Here is a 13,746-nt window from a genome sequence, read left to right on the forward strand (position 1 = left end):
TTAGTTTGGATGTTAGTAGAGCTGTTTTCAATCACACTGAATGTAATCAATCTGAACTCGCCCACATGAATCAGGCATTCCAAGATTTTATAGTCACCTCTTCAATAGGCAACCTCACATTTAGATTATGGGTAGAGTATATTGAAATGGTGACACAGCTGCTAAGTTTTGTACAAGCCACAAAGGAATCTGACATGTCAACTAACTACAACGACTCTTGGCAGGGTTTTTTGTATACGACCACTTCAACTATGCAAGATACGGCACACTTTACTATATGGAGATGACGCAGCTGGCAAAGACTAACCCCCTAATTTACCAAGCAATGGCAGATCACCGTGGTTGTTCTACCTTTCAATATAAGCATCACCGCCCATTTTCCAGCGTTACCAGTAATATGGCAATAGAACCGACCGTCAATCGTGATTCTAAATCACAGGGAGGTCTCATTGGCTTCACAAAAACCCAATCTGCCTCACAGAGATAGACCATGGCTCATCCACAAAGAACAGCTGTGCACACAAAAATAAAGAAGCTTCTAAAATTGGACTCCACTAGCTCAGACAAGCATGGTGTTACAGATTCTGAGTGCTGTATATAGTATCATAAACAAAGTTATAGCATGACAATAGCAATAGCGCAATATGCTGATGAGTCATGATCATAAATTTAGAAGCATTGTTCTATTACTAGATTTTTTCTGAATGGATTTTCTGGAAGTTTCTAGAATAATTGTAAGGAGGTATAAATAGCCTGACTGCAGCAATTCAAAAGAATTCAGTTTACAGTGTGCATGTCTACAAGTCAGCAATAAAGGATTATATCATACTCTGACAGCAATCTTCTGCATATTATTATATAGACATTATATTACTTATACATAGTTAGCCGCAATATTACACCCGGACGAACGTCTTAACTCTTAGCCTTGTGCAGACATCAGGAAACAATCACAACACCAGATATCTCGAACCTGTCACATTGCATCACCACTTTGTGACAACTTGGGGGCTGCTCCGGGAATATCTATCGTTGATCAAGATTATATCAGTCTAACTCACGCAAGACATAAAGAGTACCAAAAGACAGTCAGTAATGGCGGAGACTAGTATGAGCAGTATGCAGAGGGCAATGGATATGGGCGGGAAGCTCGGATTAAAGGATGCTGAGCTAGCCAAATTCATTGAAGAGAACGAACTAAAGTTCGCAGCGGAGATTGAACGTGAGGAGAGACGCGAAGAGAGACAGATGGAACGAGAAGCCAAAAAAGAGGCCGAAGCTGAGGACAGACAACTCCAACTCCAAATGCAAATGACGCAAATGGAGATAGACAGCCAGAAACAAGCAAGAGAGTTGGAGATGCAAAGAGAGATAGAAGAAAAGAGGTTAGCGCATGAGCTCAAGATGAAAAAACTGGAAGTGGAGAGTATTAGGATGGACGACTCCAAAAATGAGAGTACAGGACTAGAGCGGGTTAGCAATAAATCTTAAACCGAAACTACCAGTGTTTGATGAGAAAACAGATGACATGGATAGTTACCTGCAGCGATTTGAATGGATAGCTGAAAACTATCAGTGGGATAAAGCTGAATGGTCATTCCATTTGAGCCAATATCTCAAAGGTAAGGCTACAGAGACTTACACTAGAATGGCGGCAGAGAATAGGAAGGACTACGATCAGGTGAAGGAAGCTCTGTTAAAACGCTACAATCTCACGGAGGAAGGCTACAGAAAGCGATTCAGAGAGAGTAAAGCCGAGCACGACGAAACACCACAACAATTTCTAGTTCGACTCAGTACCTACATTGACAAGTGGGTGGAGCTATCGAACTGCAAAGACCTGAAAGAACTCAACTTGCAAGAACAGTTCATAGCGGCATGTCCTACGGATCTCGCTGTACATCTAAAGGAGATGAAATTTGACAGCTGTGACGAGTTGGCTGAAGCTGCTGACCGATACCTGACAGCTCATGGTCGCAAGATATCATTCATAAGGAAGACAACTCCAAATGAGACAACCATCATCTGCCACAGTTATAACGAAAATGGGCATATTGCAAATCAGTGTAATAAGAATCCTCAAAAGTACTGCTCACACTGCAAGACGAATAACCATAACACAGCCGAATGTCGAAGACTCAAGACACCTACGCACAAGGCGGGTGTGACTGAAGGGGAGACAAATCCAGAAGGACAGAATACGGATAAAATTAAGCTAAGTGGGAAGCGTTACGTACAAGTAGCATGTTGTAAAGGTAAAGTTGGTAAAATGGAGAATGGAGTAAACCTGGTTGGAGGTTATGTAAATGGTAAGCAGGTGGAGATGATTAGAGATCCTGGATGCACCACAGTAGTGGTCAAGAAATCACTGGTAAAAGCTGATCAGTACACAGGAGAGGAAGGATATCTACAAATGGCAGATAACACTGCTAGAAAACTGCCATTTACCAAAATCAGCATCAATACACCATTCTATCAGGGAGACGTAACGGCGATGGTTATGGAGACGCCCATTCATGATCTAATGCTTGGAAATATTTCAGGCGCTCGATCCCCATGTGATCCACTACCAGAACAGAATCAGGAGTGTTCTGTGGTTACACGCGCACAAGCTATAGAAAATAAACGAGGAGAAAAACCGCTGTCAGTTGTCAACAATGAAGACATCGAAGTAAACAGAGAAGACCTCATCAAGTCGCAGAGAGAAGACGATTCTCTAAAAAGGTTGTGTGACGCTACAGAAGCAATAACGAAAGGCAAACAACAAACCAGGTTCATGGTGAAGAAGGACATCCTTTATCGGGAATATTATCACCCAGAGTACAACAGCGGACAGCCGATAAAACAAGTAGTTGTACCGAAAACTCTACGTGTCGCTGTGATGAGACACACCCACAATTCTTTATTGAGTGGACATCTGGGAATCTATAAAACTACTGATCGAATCCTAACCAACTTCTTTTAGCCGGGTCTACATGATGAGGTTACGAGATTCTGTCGATCCTGCGACATCTGTCAATGCACTGTAAAAAAAGGTTCAGTGCAGAAGGTTCCCCTACAGTGGACACCACTAGTTGAGACTCCATTCAAGCGCTGCGCTGTCGATTTGATTGGACCGATTAACCCTCCGAGTGGAAAAGGGCATAGATATATACTAACTCTGGTGGACTACGCTACTCGATAACCAGAGGCTGTTCCACTGAAAGAGATAAGCTCAGAAGCAGTGGCTGAAGCTCTAATCAACATTTACAGTCGGATTGGAATACCCGAAGAAGTAATCAGTGATCGAGGGACCCAATTCATATCTGAGTACATGGAGGAGTTCACCAGACTACTCGGCATGAAGCAGATGCCGACAACTCCCTACCATGCTATGGCTAATGGACTGGTGGAGCGATTCAATGGCACACTGAAATCAATGCTGAAAAAGTTATGCCATCAGGAGCCAAGACAGTGGCACAGATACATAAACTCAGCACTATTTACCTACAGAGAGGTCCCACAGGAATCTACTGAATTCTCACCATTAGAGCTGCTGTATGGAAGGACAGTACGAGGGCCGATGGATATTCTACGACAGTTATGGACACAGGATGATGCCGATGGAGAGACCAAGAGTAGCTACCAACACGTATTTGATCTGCGTGCTAAGCTGGAAGATACGATGGAGTTGGCTCAGAAAGCACTAGAAGGAAATAAGCAGAGGTACAAGCATTACTTCGACAAGAAGGCAAAGAAAAGGGAATTTCAAGAAGGTGACAAAGTTCTCATCCTGCTCCCTACTAACCACAACAAGTTACTAATGCACTGGCAGGGACCATACAACGTAGAAGAGAAGGTCGGGATAAACGCATACCGAGTTCAGGTCAAAGGTAAAAGCCGAACCTACCGCGCTAACATGCTGAAGAAATACTACGTGAGAGATAGTGAAAAGGAAATAACTGAGGTAGCTGGTATCAGAGAAGTAGAAGTAGAGGAAGGCACACTGGTGGAGTTGTATTTGAGAAAATCAGTCGGAATTGTGAAAGATCTGAAGATGGAAAAAAAATATCTGATGAACAGAGGAAGCAGATCACGGACATCGTCAAGGACTACACAGATATATTCACAGACAGACCGGGAAACTGCAATCTCATCAAACATCCAATTACTCTAACCAGTAACAAGCCCATCAAATCCAAACCCTACACATTACCTTACGCGGTGAGGGAATCACTTAAAGAAGATATAAAAGATATGCTGAACACAGGGATCATCAGAGAATCAAACTCTCCATATGCATCACCAGTCGTACTCGTGAAAAAGCCTGATGGATCCAATCGACTATGTGCTGACTACCGGAACTTGAACAAAATAACAGTGTTTGATCCAGAGCCAATGACAACAGCAAGCGATCTTTTTCAAAAGATGAGCGGTGATCACTACTTCTCGAAGGTAGATCTAACTAAGGGCTACTGGCAAATTCCTGTAGAGGAGAGTGACATACCGAAGACTGCATTTGTCACTCCAGATGGACAATACGAGTTCATCAGGATGCCGTTTGGGATGGTCAACTCTGGAGCAACATTTGTACATGGCATGAAGAAGCTATTAGAGGATTTACCAGGAGTAGACAACTACATCGATGACATCATCATACACACTGCTAGATGGGAGGATCACATGGATGCACTGAGAGAACTATTCACCCGTTTGGCCAAGGCACAGCTCACAATCAAACCGACAAAATGCTACCTCGGTGGAACATCTATAGAGTTCCTAGGTCACAAGATCGATCAGGGAGAACTGAAACCGATGGAAGACAATATGGAGAAAATCACTGAAGCTCCAAGGCCTCGGACCAAGACTCAAGTACAGTCGTTTCTAGGATTGACTGGCTACTACCGACAGTTCGTCCCAAATTACGCTGCAATAGCAAGTCCTCTGTCGGACTTGACTAAGAAAGGACAACCTAATAAAGTTATCTGGACAGATGCGCAAGAGAAGGCATACCGCAAACTAAGAGCGACCATAACCGAGAAACCAGTTCTGTAACTACCAGACATAACGAAGCAGTTCACCTTAAGGACTGACGCGTCGGACACTGGACTCGGAGCTGTACTACTACAGGAACATGATGGAAAGCTATTTCCTGTCAGCTATGCTAGCAGAAAACTACTTGACCGTGAAAGGAATTACTCAACAATAGAGAAAGAGTGCCTGGCAATTGTATGGGCTGTAAAGAAATATCTACCATATCTCTACGGTGTGGGGTTAATACTACAAACGGATTACCAACCACTAACCTACATCAATCGAGCAAAGTATGAGAACAGCAGAGTGATGAGATGGGCACTATATCTACAGGATTATCGCATGACGGTGGAATCGATCAAAGGGAAAGACAACGTCGGAGCGGACTACATGAGCAGAATAGACTCAGCATCTTAATGCTGGAAATTTGACTATAAATTTCCTTTTGAATGGGGAGTTGTCGCAGATTCTGAGTGCTGTATATAGTATTATAAACAAAGTAATAGCATGACAATAGCTATTGCGCAATACACTGATGAGTCATGATCATAAATTTAGAAGCATTGTTCTATTACTAGATTTTTCCTGAATGGATTTTCTGGAAGTTTCTAGAATAATTGTAAGGAGGTATAAATAGCCTGACTGCAGCAATTCAAAAGAATTCAGTTTACAGCGTGCATGTCTACAAGTCAGCAATAATGGATTATATCATACTCTCACAGCAATCTTCTGCATATTATTATATAGACATTATATTACTTATACATAGTTAGCCGCAATATTACACCCGGACGTCTTAACTCTTAGCCTTGTGCAGACATCAGGATACAATCACAACACCAGATATCTTGAACCTGTCACATTGCATCACCACTTTGTGACACACGGCTTGTCAGAATCAGCATGGAAAGCTGATGAAGACACAATATGTCTCATCAAAGAAATATCAGCTCGAATCAACCCATTCAAGCACAAAGGTAAAGACCTTGTCTCTATCGTCAGTAGAGTGGAGGCTTCAACTGACATTGCCTATGATTTACAAAATGCAAGACAGATCGGAGAAAAGCAGTTCCAAGATTTTGTCACCAAACGGATGACAACTCAAGAAGTAGAATTCAATGCACCAATAAAGGCAAACAAACTGAAAAGTTTTGCTTTGAGTCAAAGTGCTAAGAAGGTGGAAGCTGATGAAAGCTCATGTACCAAAGATATACAAATCATAAACACATCTGCATTTTGACACTATCATCACCGCACAGTCCGATCCTTTGTCTTCCATGATAGACTTTATAAGTGCTATCATTGTTGGGATTCATTCTGATGCTAGACTCACTATATTTTTATTACTAGTTTTCCCATCCATTTGAAAACTGATCTTGTTGAACTTGGAAGAAAATGCTATGTATACATCAAGATCCTGTTTGATCTGTGCACTGCTCCACTCCTTACTCAAAAAAGCCACCAAAGCTTCTTTGTTAGCACCCTCTGCCAGGAAGTCTGACTATTTTGGTACCATTTGATTTGGTCCAAAAATTGTCACCTTTTGACTAGCTTTCAATCTACGATGCATTCATTCTGTTGATTTGATGTTTGCCTCAGGATAGCTATCACAGACAAAATCCACCCGAGAAGAACCATATGATGTAGCGATTGATGCTAGCCTTTTTAATAGGACACTAGCAACCATTCCAAATGTTGCTGAGGGGTTCAAAGCTTGAATCTCAGCCATTCCATCAATGACCACAGTGTTATGTTTCTGCACAGAAGCAATTAAATAGAGTATTAAATTAGAGAAATGGTTTATTGCACACTCCAGAGACAACTGATTTGATAACAGAAAACCCAAGTATTTATATGTTTGGTCATAGAAAAGCTTTGTAAAAAGCTACAAGCATTATTAATAGCTATAATGAGACTACCATATAATATTAGCTTGTATAAAGCTTTAGCTAAAAAGCATAATGTTTGTTGGCAAAGTACCAGTAATACTTGGCACTTGCATGACACCTCCTCACTAAGCTAAAGGTTCTTTCTGGTTCTCTTAGACCTTCGGGGTTTGTCTCTGCTATACTCATCTCCATCAGGTAGACGAGGGTTGCGTGGTCTTCTTCTAGACGGAGGTTGCTCTGTTACAGTTGTAGGGGCTGGTAGTTGCAGTTTTGTCTCCTCTGTTATATCAGGTTTATCTCCAGGGTCTTGATCTTCTTCTGTTGAGTATCTTGGTCTGAGTTGTTCAACATGTCTTCTCCAAGTAGGTCCCTTTGGTACCACTTTGACATTGAGACTACGAGTTCCATATATCTTAGTAACAATGGCTGGAACCCATCTAGGTTGTCTGTTGCGTCTAGGTCCATGATACAAGGCATAGCATGGTGCTCCAAGATTGTAGCTGTGTATCTTGCTAACTGTCTTTTCTGCCGATCGGTTGACTTCTCTGGATTGATGAAACTGTGCTATGTGTGCGGGTGATGGCAATAGGGTGTCAATCTTGCATCTCATCTGTCTTCCATTCAGCAGCTGACTGGGAGAGTATCCTGTAGGAAGTGGTGTCCTTCTATAGTGCATCAGGAACTGTTGTAGTGCAGATTTAGGTGAGAGTGACGATTTCTTCATGGCTTGTTTGAAGGATTGTACTAGTCTTTCAGCTGCGCCATTTGTAGCTGGATGGTAGGGTGCTCCAGTGAGGTGAACAATGCTTCTCTCTTGACACCACTGCTGAAACTCTCCTGAGGTGAAGCTGGTAGCATTGTCAGTGACTATGGTGTGAGGGTATCCATAGTGTGCGAATATCTCCTCTAAGATGTCTGTGGTAGCTCTGGTAGAAGTAGATGACGTCCTGTGTATTCATGGATACTTTGAGTAGGCATCTATCATCACTAGCCATTGGCTGCCTATGAAGTTCACTGCATGATCTAGGTGAAGACGACTCCATGGCTTCTCAGGTAGCATCCAGGGATGTATAGGATACTTCTGTGGAAGCTTCTGGTGTTCAGCACAGGCAGTGCACTGTCGGCTTGTCTCCTCTATATCAGAGTCAATGCGAGGCCAATAGACAGCAGTTCGAGCTAGCTTCTTCATTCTTTCCATTCCAAAGTGTCCAAGGTGAAGGATCTTTAATACTTCCTGTTGTAACTTGACAGGAATGACTACTCTGTTGCCATATAGAAGACAACCTTCAGTGATAGAAAGTGAATCTGAGATCTTGTGGAAGAGTGACAGCTGAGTCTCCTTCATCTCTTTGTTACCAGGCCATCCTTCTGCTGTGTAGCGCATTACTGTGGCTAGTGTTGGGTCTTTCTTTGTCTCCTTTGCTAGAACATTGTAGTCTGTAGAGTTGAGCTGTTGTCCAATAGCGTGAATAGTGCATACTGTATCAACATCCTCCTCATCTTCTCTTGCATCAAACTCTTTATCAGGTCCAACTGGCAGTCTTGAGAGGACATCTGCATTTTGATGATGCTGGGTAGATCTGTATTCTATGGTGTAGTCATACTGATTTAGTACCAGTGCCAATCTTGCTAGTCTGTTGGCTGCTAGAGCTGGAACTCCTTTGGTCGGTCCTAGAAGTGTGAGAAGAGGTCTGTGGTCAGTTACCAAGATAAACCGTCGACCATACAGGTACTGGTGATACTTCTTTAGAGCAAATATGATTGAGAGAGCTTCTTTTTGTATTTGTCCATATTTCCTCTGTGTGCTGGTCAGTGTTTTTGAAACATTGGCTATTGGTCTCTCACTTCCATCAGGATAACGATGAAATAGTACAGCTCCCAGTCCAGTTTCTGAAGCATCACATGAGATTCCAATGTCAAGATCTGGGTTGAAGTGTGCTAAGACACTATCAGTTGATAGCATATCTTTCAGTTTGTTGAAGCTCTTTTCTTGTTCAGTGCCCCACTTCCAGGTCTCTCCTTTGCGTGTCAGTTTGTGCAATGGTCCTGTGAGTTGTGACAGATTAGGTATGAACTTGCTGTAGAATTGTGTAGCTCCTAAGAAAGATCTTAGCTGAGTTAAGTCTGTTGGGACTGGCACCTGTTGTACTGCATCTGCCTTCTTTCCTTTAGTGATTCCCTTTGAAGTGAGTTTGTGTCCCAGATACTCTACTGTAGGTTGAGCAAAACAGCACTTGTCTTTTCTACATCTGAGCCCTCTTTCTTCTAATCTTTGAAGAAGTCGACGTAAGTTTTGTAGATGGCTCTCTGCATTGGCTCCACTCACTAGTATATCATCTAGGTATACTGCTACTCCTGGGAGGTCTTGTGTCAGTTGCTCCATGATTTCTTGAAAATACCCTGGTGCTGAGCTTATGCCAAAGGGCAACCTCTTCTGTAGTAGTACTCCTCGGTGTGTTGATAGTGCTAGTCGTCGTTGACTTTCTGGTGCCAACAATATTTGATTGTAGGCATCTGCTAAATCAATCTTTGTGTAGCAATAGCCTCCACCTAGTTTTCTGATTAGATCTTCTGGTAGTGGGATAGGTTTCCTATGTGTTTCTAGCTGATTATTGATAGTCTTGGAATAGTCTCCACATACTCTGATCTTCCCTGCAGCTTGACCTGTTGTAGATTTGCGTACAGGTACAACTGGTGTTCCATACTGGTTGAATTGAGTTGGTTCCCATATGCCTTTAGCTACACCTGCTTCGTATGCTTGGTTGAGCTCTTCTGTCAAGGCAATAGGAACTGGTCTGGGTCGGCAGAAGACTGGCTTTGTTGAAGGTTTGAAGTTTATCTCTAGTTCAAAGTTCTTGAGACATCCTAGCTCGTCTTTGAATATTTCTGGAAATTCTTTGCACATCTCCTTACACTTGATTTGTAACCTCCCATCTGGCTGGTTCTCTGTGATTGTTGATACAAGGTTCTGTTGTAGCTTGTCATCAATAGAGATGCCTAGTTGCTGTATAGCAGTTCTTCCTAGTAGGTTGAGATCTTGTACAGCACTAATCACAAATGGTAGTCTGACTTCTTTCTGTGCATCCAATTGGGCAGTTAGCTCACATCTGCCAAGCGTCTCTATGAGATGTCCTGAGGCTGATTTGTAGTTAACTGTAGTAGGTTTTAGGTTTGGCTTTCCTAGCTTCTCCCATATTGATTTACAGATGAAGTTGTCACATGCTCCAGTGTCCAGTTCAAGTGTGAAGTTGTCTCCCTCCAGTTTGATGCTTTCAGCAAGTTTCACCATCTTGGTTGATGTGCATTCTATCATCTTTACTGGTTTTTCTGCTGCAGATGATTTCTTTTTCTTGCATGCTCTTTCTATGTGACCGTGTTTAGAACAAAAGTTGCAGGTGGCTGCTTTGAATCTGCAGTCATCCGCTGTATGGTTAGTTCGGTCACATCTGTAGCATAGCTTTCCTTCCTTCTGCTTGTCAGGTGTAGAGTTGTTTTTCTGGATTGGTTTGTATCTTGATTTCTGTTGAGCAACCTTGTTGACTTTAGACGAGTTTCCATAAACTGTCTCTTTGGCAACTTTAGCTGCTTCTTCTGTCTCCTGTGCTACCTGTATAGCTTTGTTGAAGTTGAGTTCATTGTCCTTGACCTTGAAGAGAGATTTGAGAACTGCTTCATTGTTTACAGAGCAGATAAATCTTGTTCTGAGAGCCTCATCTAATGGATCTGTAATGTCTATGAAGGCACATGTAGTTGCATCTTGACGAATTCTGGCAGCTAACTCTTGAATAGTTTCTCCAGGTTTCCTCTGCATGTCACTCCAATACTTGTAACGCTCTCTAACAATGAAGCGCTTAGGGTCATACTGGTCTTTGAGAAATTCCAGTATTTCATCCATGTTGAGGTCGTTGATCTGCTTGGGTGTTGAAAGCTGAGCTGCCATATTACTAAGCTGCTTGTAGAGTGTAGGCTGTTGGTTGGTGAGAAAAGTGCCAGCAATCTTGTCTTGATGAATAGAATTTGCTGCAATGAATGTGTTGAATCTGTCTATGTAATCTGTTAGTAGCTCTGCTGTTGGGTCAAAACCTGGGAAGGCTGGAACAGCGGTTGCAGCTGTTTCTTGTTTCCGTTGTAGGTTTTGTAGTAGTAGCTCCATCAGTTTCTTATTCTCCTCCATTCTTTCATCTTGCTGACGTCTGTATTCCTCTTGTTGCTGCTTGAACTCCTCATGCTGCTGTTGTCTATGCTCTTCTTGCTGCTTTCTCTGCTCCTCTTGCTGCTGTCTCTGGTCCTCCTGCTGCTTCTGCATTAGCTTGATCAGGTCTGCTACTTTTGCCATTGTAGTGGTGCAATTTTGAACAGTTACAAAGAGTTTTGTTCAGATTTTATCATTGATAAAATCGATACTTGGCACTTGCATGACACACAGCATCAAATTTTGGAAGGTTTTTAAATTTTGTGTAACATGTTGGATGTGGCTCTAGCTTTTTTCCAATGCTGTCATAAGGGTAGACTTAGCTGTCTTCATCATCAATCCATCCGCATTTGCCAGGCTCCAGCTTACATTGCCAGGGAATAAAAAAGTACTTTTCTAAGATCGATGTTCCTCTGCTGGCTGATTACAACAAGACGGTCAAAGATCCATCCTGTACACTGTAGACTTTTCTTACTGTGGGAAGAAAGAATGCGATACATACACATTGGAAATGTATCAGGTATTCTAACACCGCCCTACTGCCAGGCACTTCTGGGTCTACATGCACTCAGCGAGCGGTTGTGATAGTATCAGCACATTTCATTCAAAGGGAAAGACGTCCTTTCTGAATTTGCTCAAGCAGAACCCTGAGTTCATCAACGTATTAAGCTCTTTGGGTTTGGAGTTTGAGGTAGATGATGATACTCAGCATTCTATAGAGAAACTCATATGCAGGCTTTATAGTATTGACATATCTGAAAAGGTCAATGAAGCAAGATATTTGGTTTATTGCTCTCCCTCAAAAATTTCCTATGCTAACCTTCCTCCAATCCAAGATGAACCGAGGCTGCATGTAATGAGAGCTGGTTACCAAGCAGCCATATGGCATAGAGCTGTGCAGCCAACAATTGATCTTCCCCTACCCACTAATCATGGCTGAACGTTGTCTAATGGTAATCTCAAAATCACATGGATGACACAGAACCCAGCGCCTTCTGATGTGATGAAAGACATGTTTTGTCGATGTAAGACAGGATGTTCATCCAATAGATGCCAGTGCCAGATGGCTGGACTCAAATGTACAGATATGTGTCAGTGCAAGGACTGTAGAAACAAAACTGGTGCTGAAGAAGAGAATACATATTCTGATGAGAATGCTGGTGAAAGTAGGTTACTATACATCAAGTATCAGGTTAAGTCTTTAAAAGTTTGCAGAATATTTCTACTCATGATTGTAGCTTTCCCTGATACTGGACAGAAAAAAAATTCTACATCTTGGTCAAATCTTTAAACAGCTGTGACAGTTTTTGATTCATTTTTCCTTCTTGTAGATGTATAGTAGATAACACACAGTCACAGTGCTACACCAGACTGACAGACAGACAAATGATGTAATCCATTATATTATATAATATCGTGTATAAGTTAAAATCTATACAACTCGGAAGGATATAGATACTAAATCTGAAATATACTACAAGTTCTGATCTTGATTGATGTGTTGCAACCTCTTTGCTTTCCCCAAATGATAAACTGGCAAAATTTGAAATTATATCATTAAATTCATGTATTACATAATACGTTATAACAATGTTGTGGCCAGTCGAGAGAATTGTCAATTGCATACTCAGAACAAGCTCCAAAGTCTGGTCCAAAAAAAATGGAATTGGGTGGTATTCACAATCATATTTAATGCATACTTCAAGTTATGCATATAACTTACATAATAATATTATTATGTAATATAAATTCAAATCCATGCATTTTTGAAATCTCATAATATGATATTTGAAATCAGCTACCAATTTTGATCTAGTTTGATGTATCACAGTCTCGCTCTGTACTGGGCAAAGTTGTAAATTATAAAAATTATATTATTAATTTATTGTATTACGTAATACATTATAATTAGTCTGGTGGCTAGTTTAGAGGTGTAGAAACTAGATATTCAGAATCAGCATAAACTTCTGGTCTAGAACATTATTTCAGCATATTATCCATCCTAATATAAAATAAATCATTTTTTAGCCCTTTATGGTAGGCTGCTTCTCCACTAAACTGCCCGCCGTAAAGTTCAAGCCTCTTTTATACACCTATACGGTAACCAATTGCGGGTAAAACCCGGACACGGAGAAAACTAATTAAAGATTGTGTCGGCCATAGTCCGCGCTCCGGGTTAACAATGATAATATCGTATACAAGTATACAATGATAAAATATATACAAGTAATTCACCTAATTTTATGAGTACAATTAATTTATAATATAATTTACATACAATTTTTAATACACAGACAAAACATACGGCAAATGAAACAAGAATGAAAGTGCTGCGGTACTTATTTGTAGATCAGCGGCTATTGAGTTTCATTACGTAATGTTTACGCTAAATAGATGAGTGGAATCTAAACTAAATGCACTTCCATGGATGAGGACGAAGCAGTAGACTATACCTATACAGATGCCGCAATTACACCAATCTAAAAAATGAAATATTCCCTAACCTTCACAACTATCAACGTTTGCTTGAATTTATACATGAAAGCGACCTATTCAATTATAAACATAATTTCTGATCCACCGTAGTCTGTAAATAGACCACAAAGATGAACATCGACGATACTCACAGACACATAATACAGACCATTTATA

The 13,746-nt window shown here is 41.3% G+C and overlaps 1 protein-coding gene across 1 annotated transcript; it reads left to right on the forward strand.

The window, feature by feature from the left end:
• The first annotated feature begins 1,528 nt into the window (after positions 1 to 1,528).
• On the forward strand, positions 1,529 to 2,965 carry LOC137406973 (uncharacterized). Its single transcript, XM_068093571.1, has one exon. It carries the CDS (start codon positions 1,529 to 1,531, stop codon positions 2,963 to 2,965), a length of 1,437 nt encoding a protein of 478 aa, XP_067949672.1.
• The last annotated feature ends 10,781 nt before the right edge of the window (positions 2,966 to 13,746 follow it).

The sequence above is a fragment of the Watersipora subatra genome, chromosome 10 (assembly GCF_963576615.1).
Source record: "Watersipora subatra chromosome 10, tzWatSuba1.1, whole genome shotgun sequence".
Lineage (NCBI taxonomy): Eukaryota > Metazoa > Bryozoa > Gymnolaemata > Cheilostomatida > Watersiporidae > Watersipora > Watersipora subatra.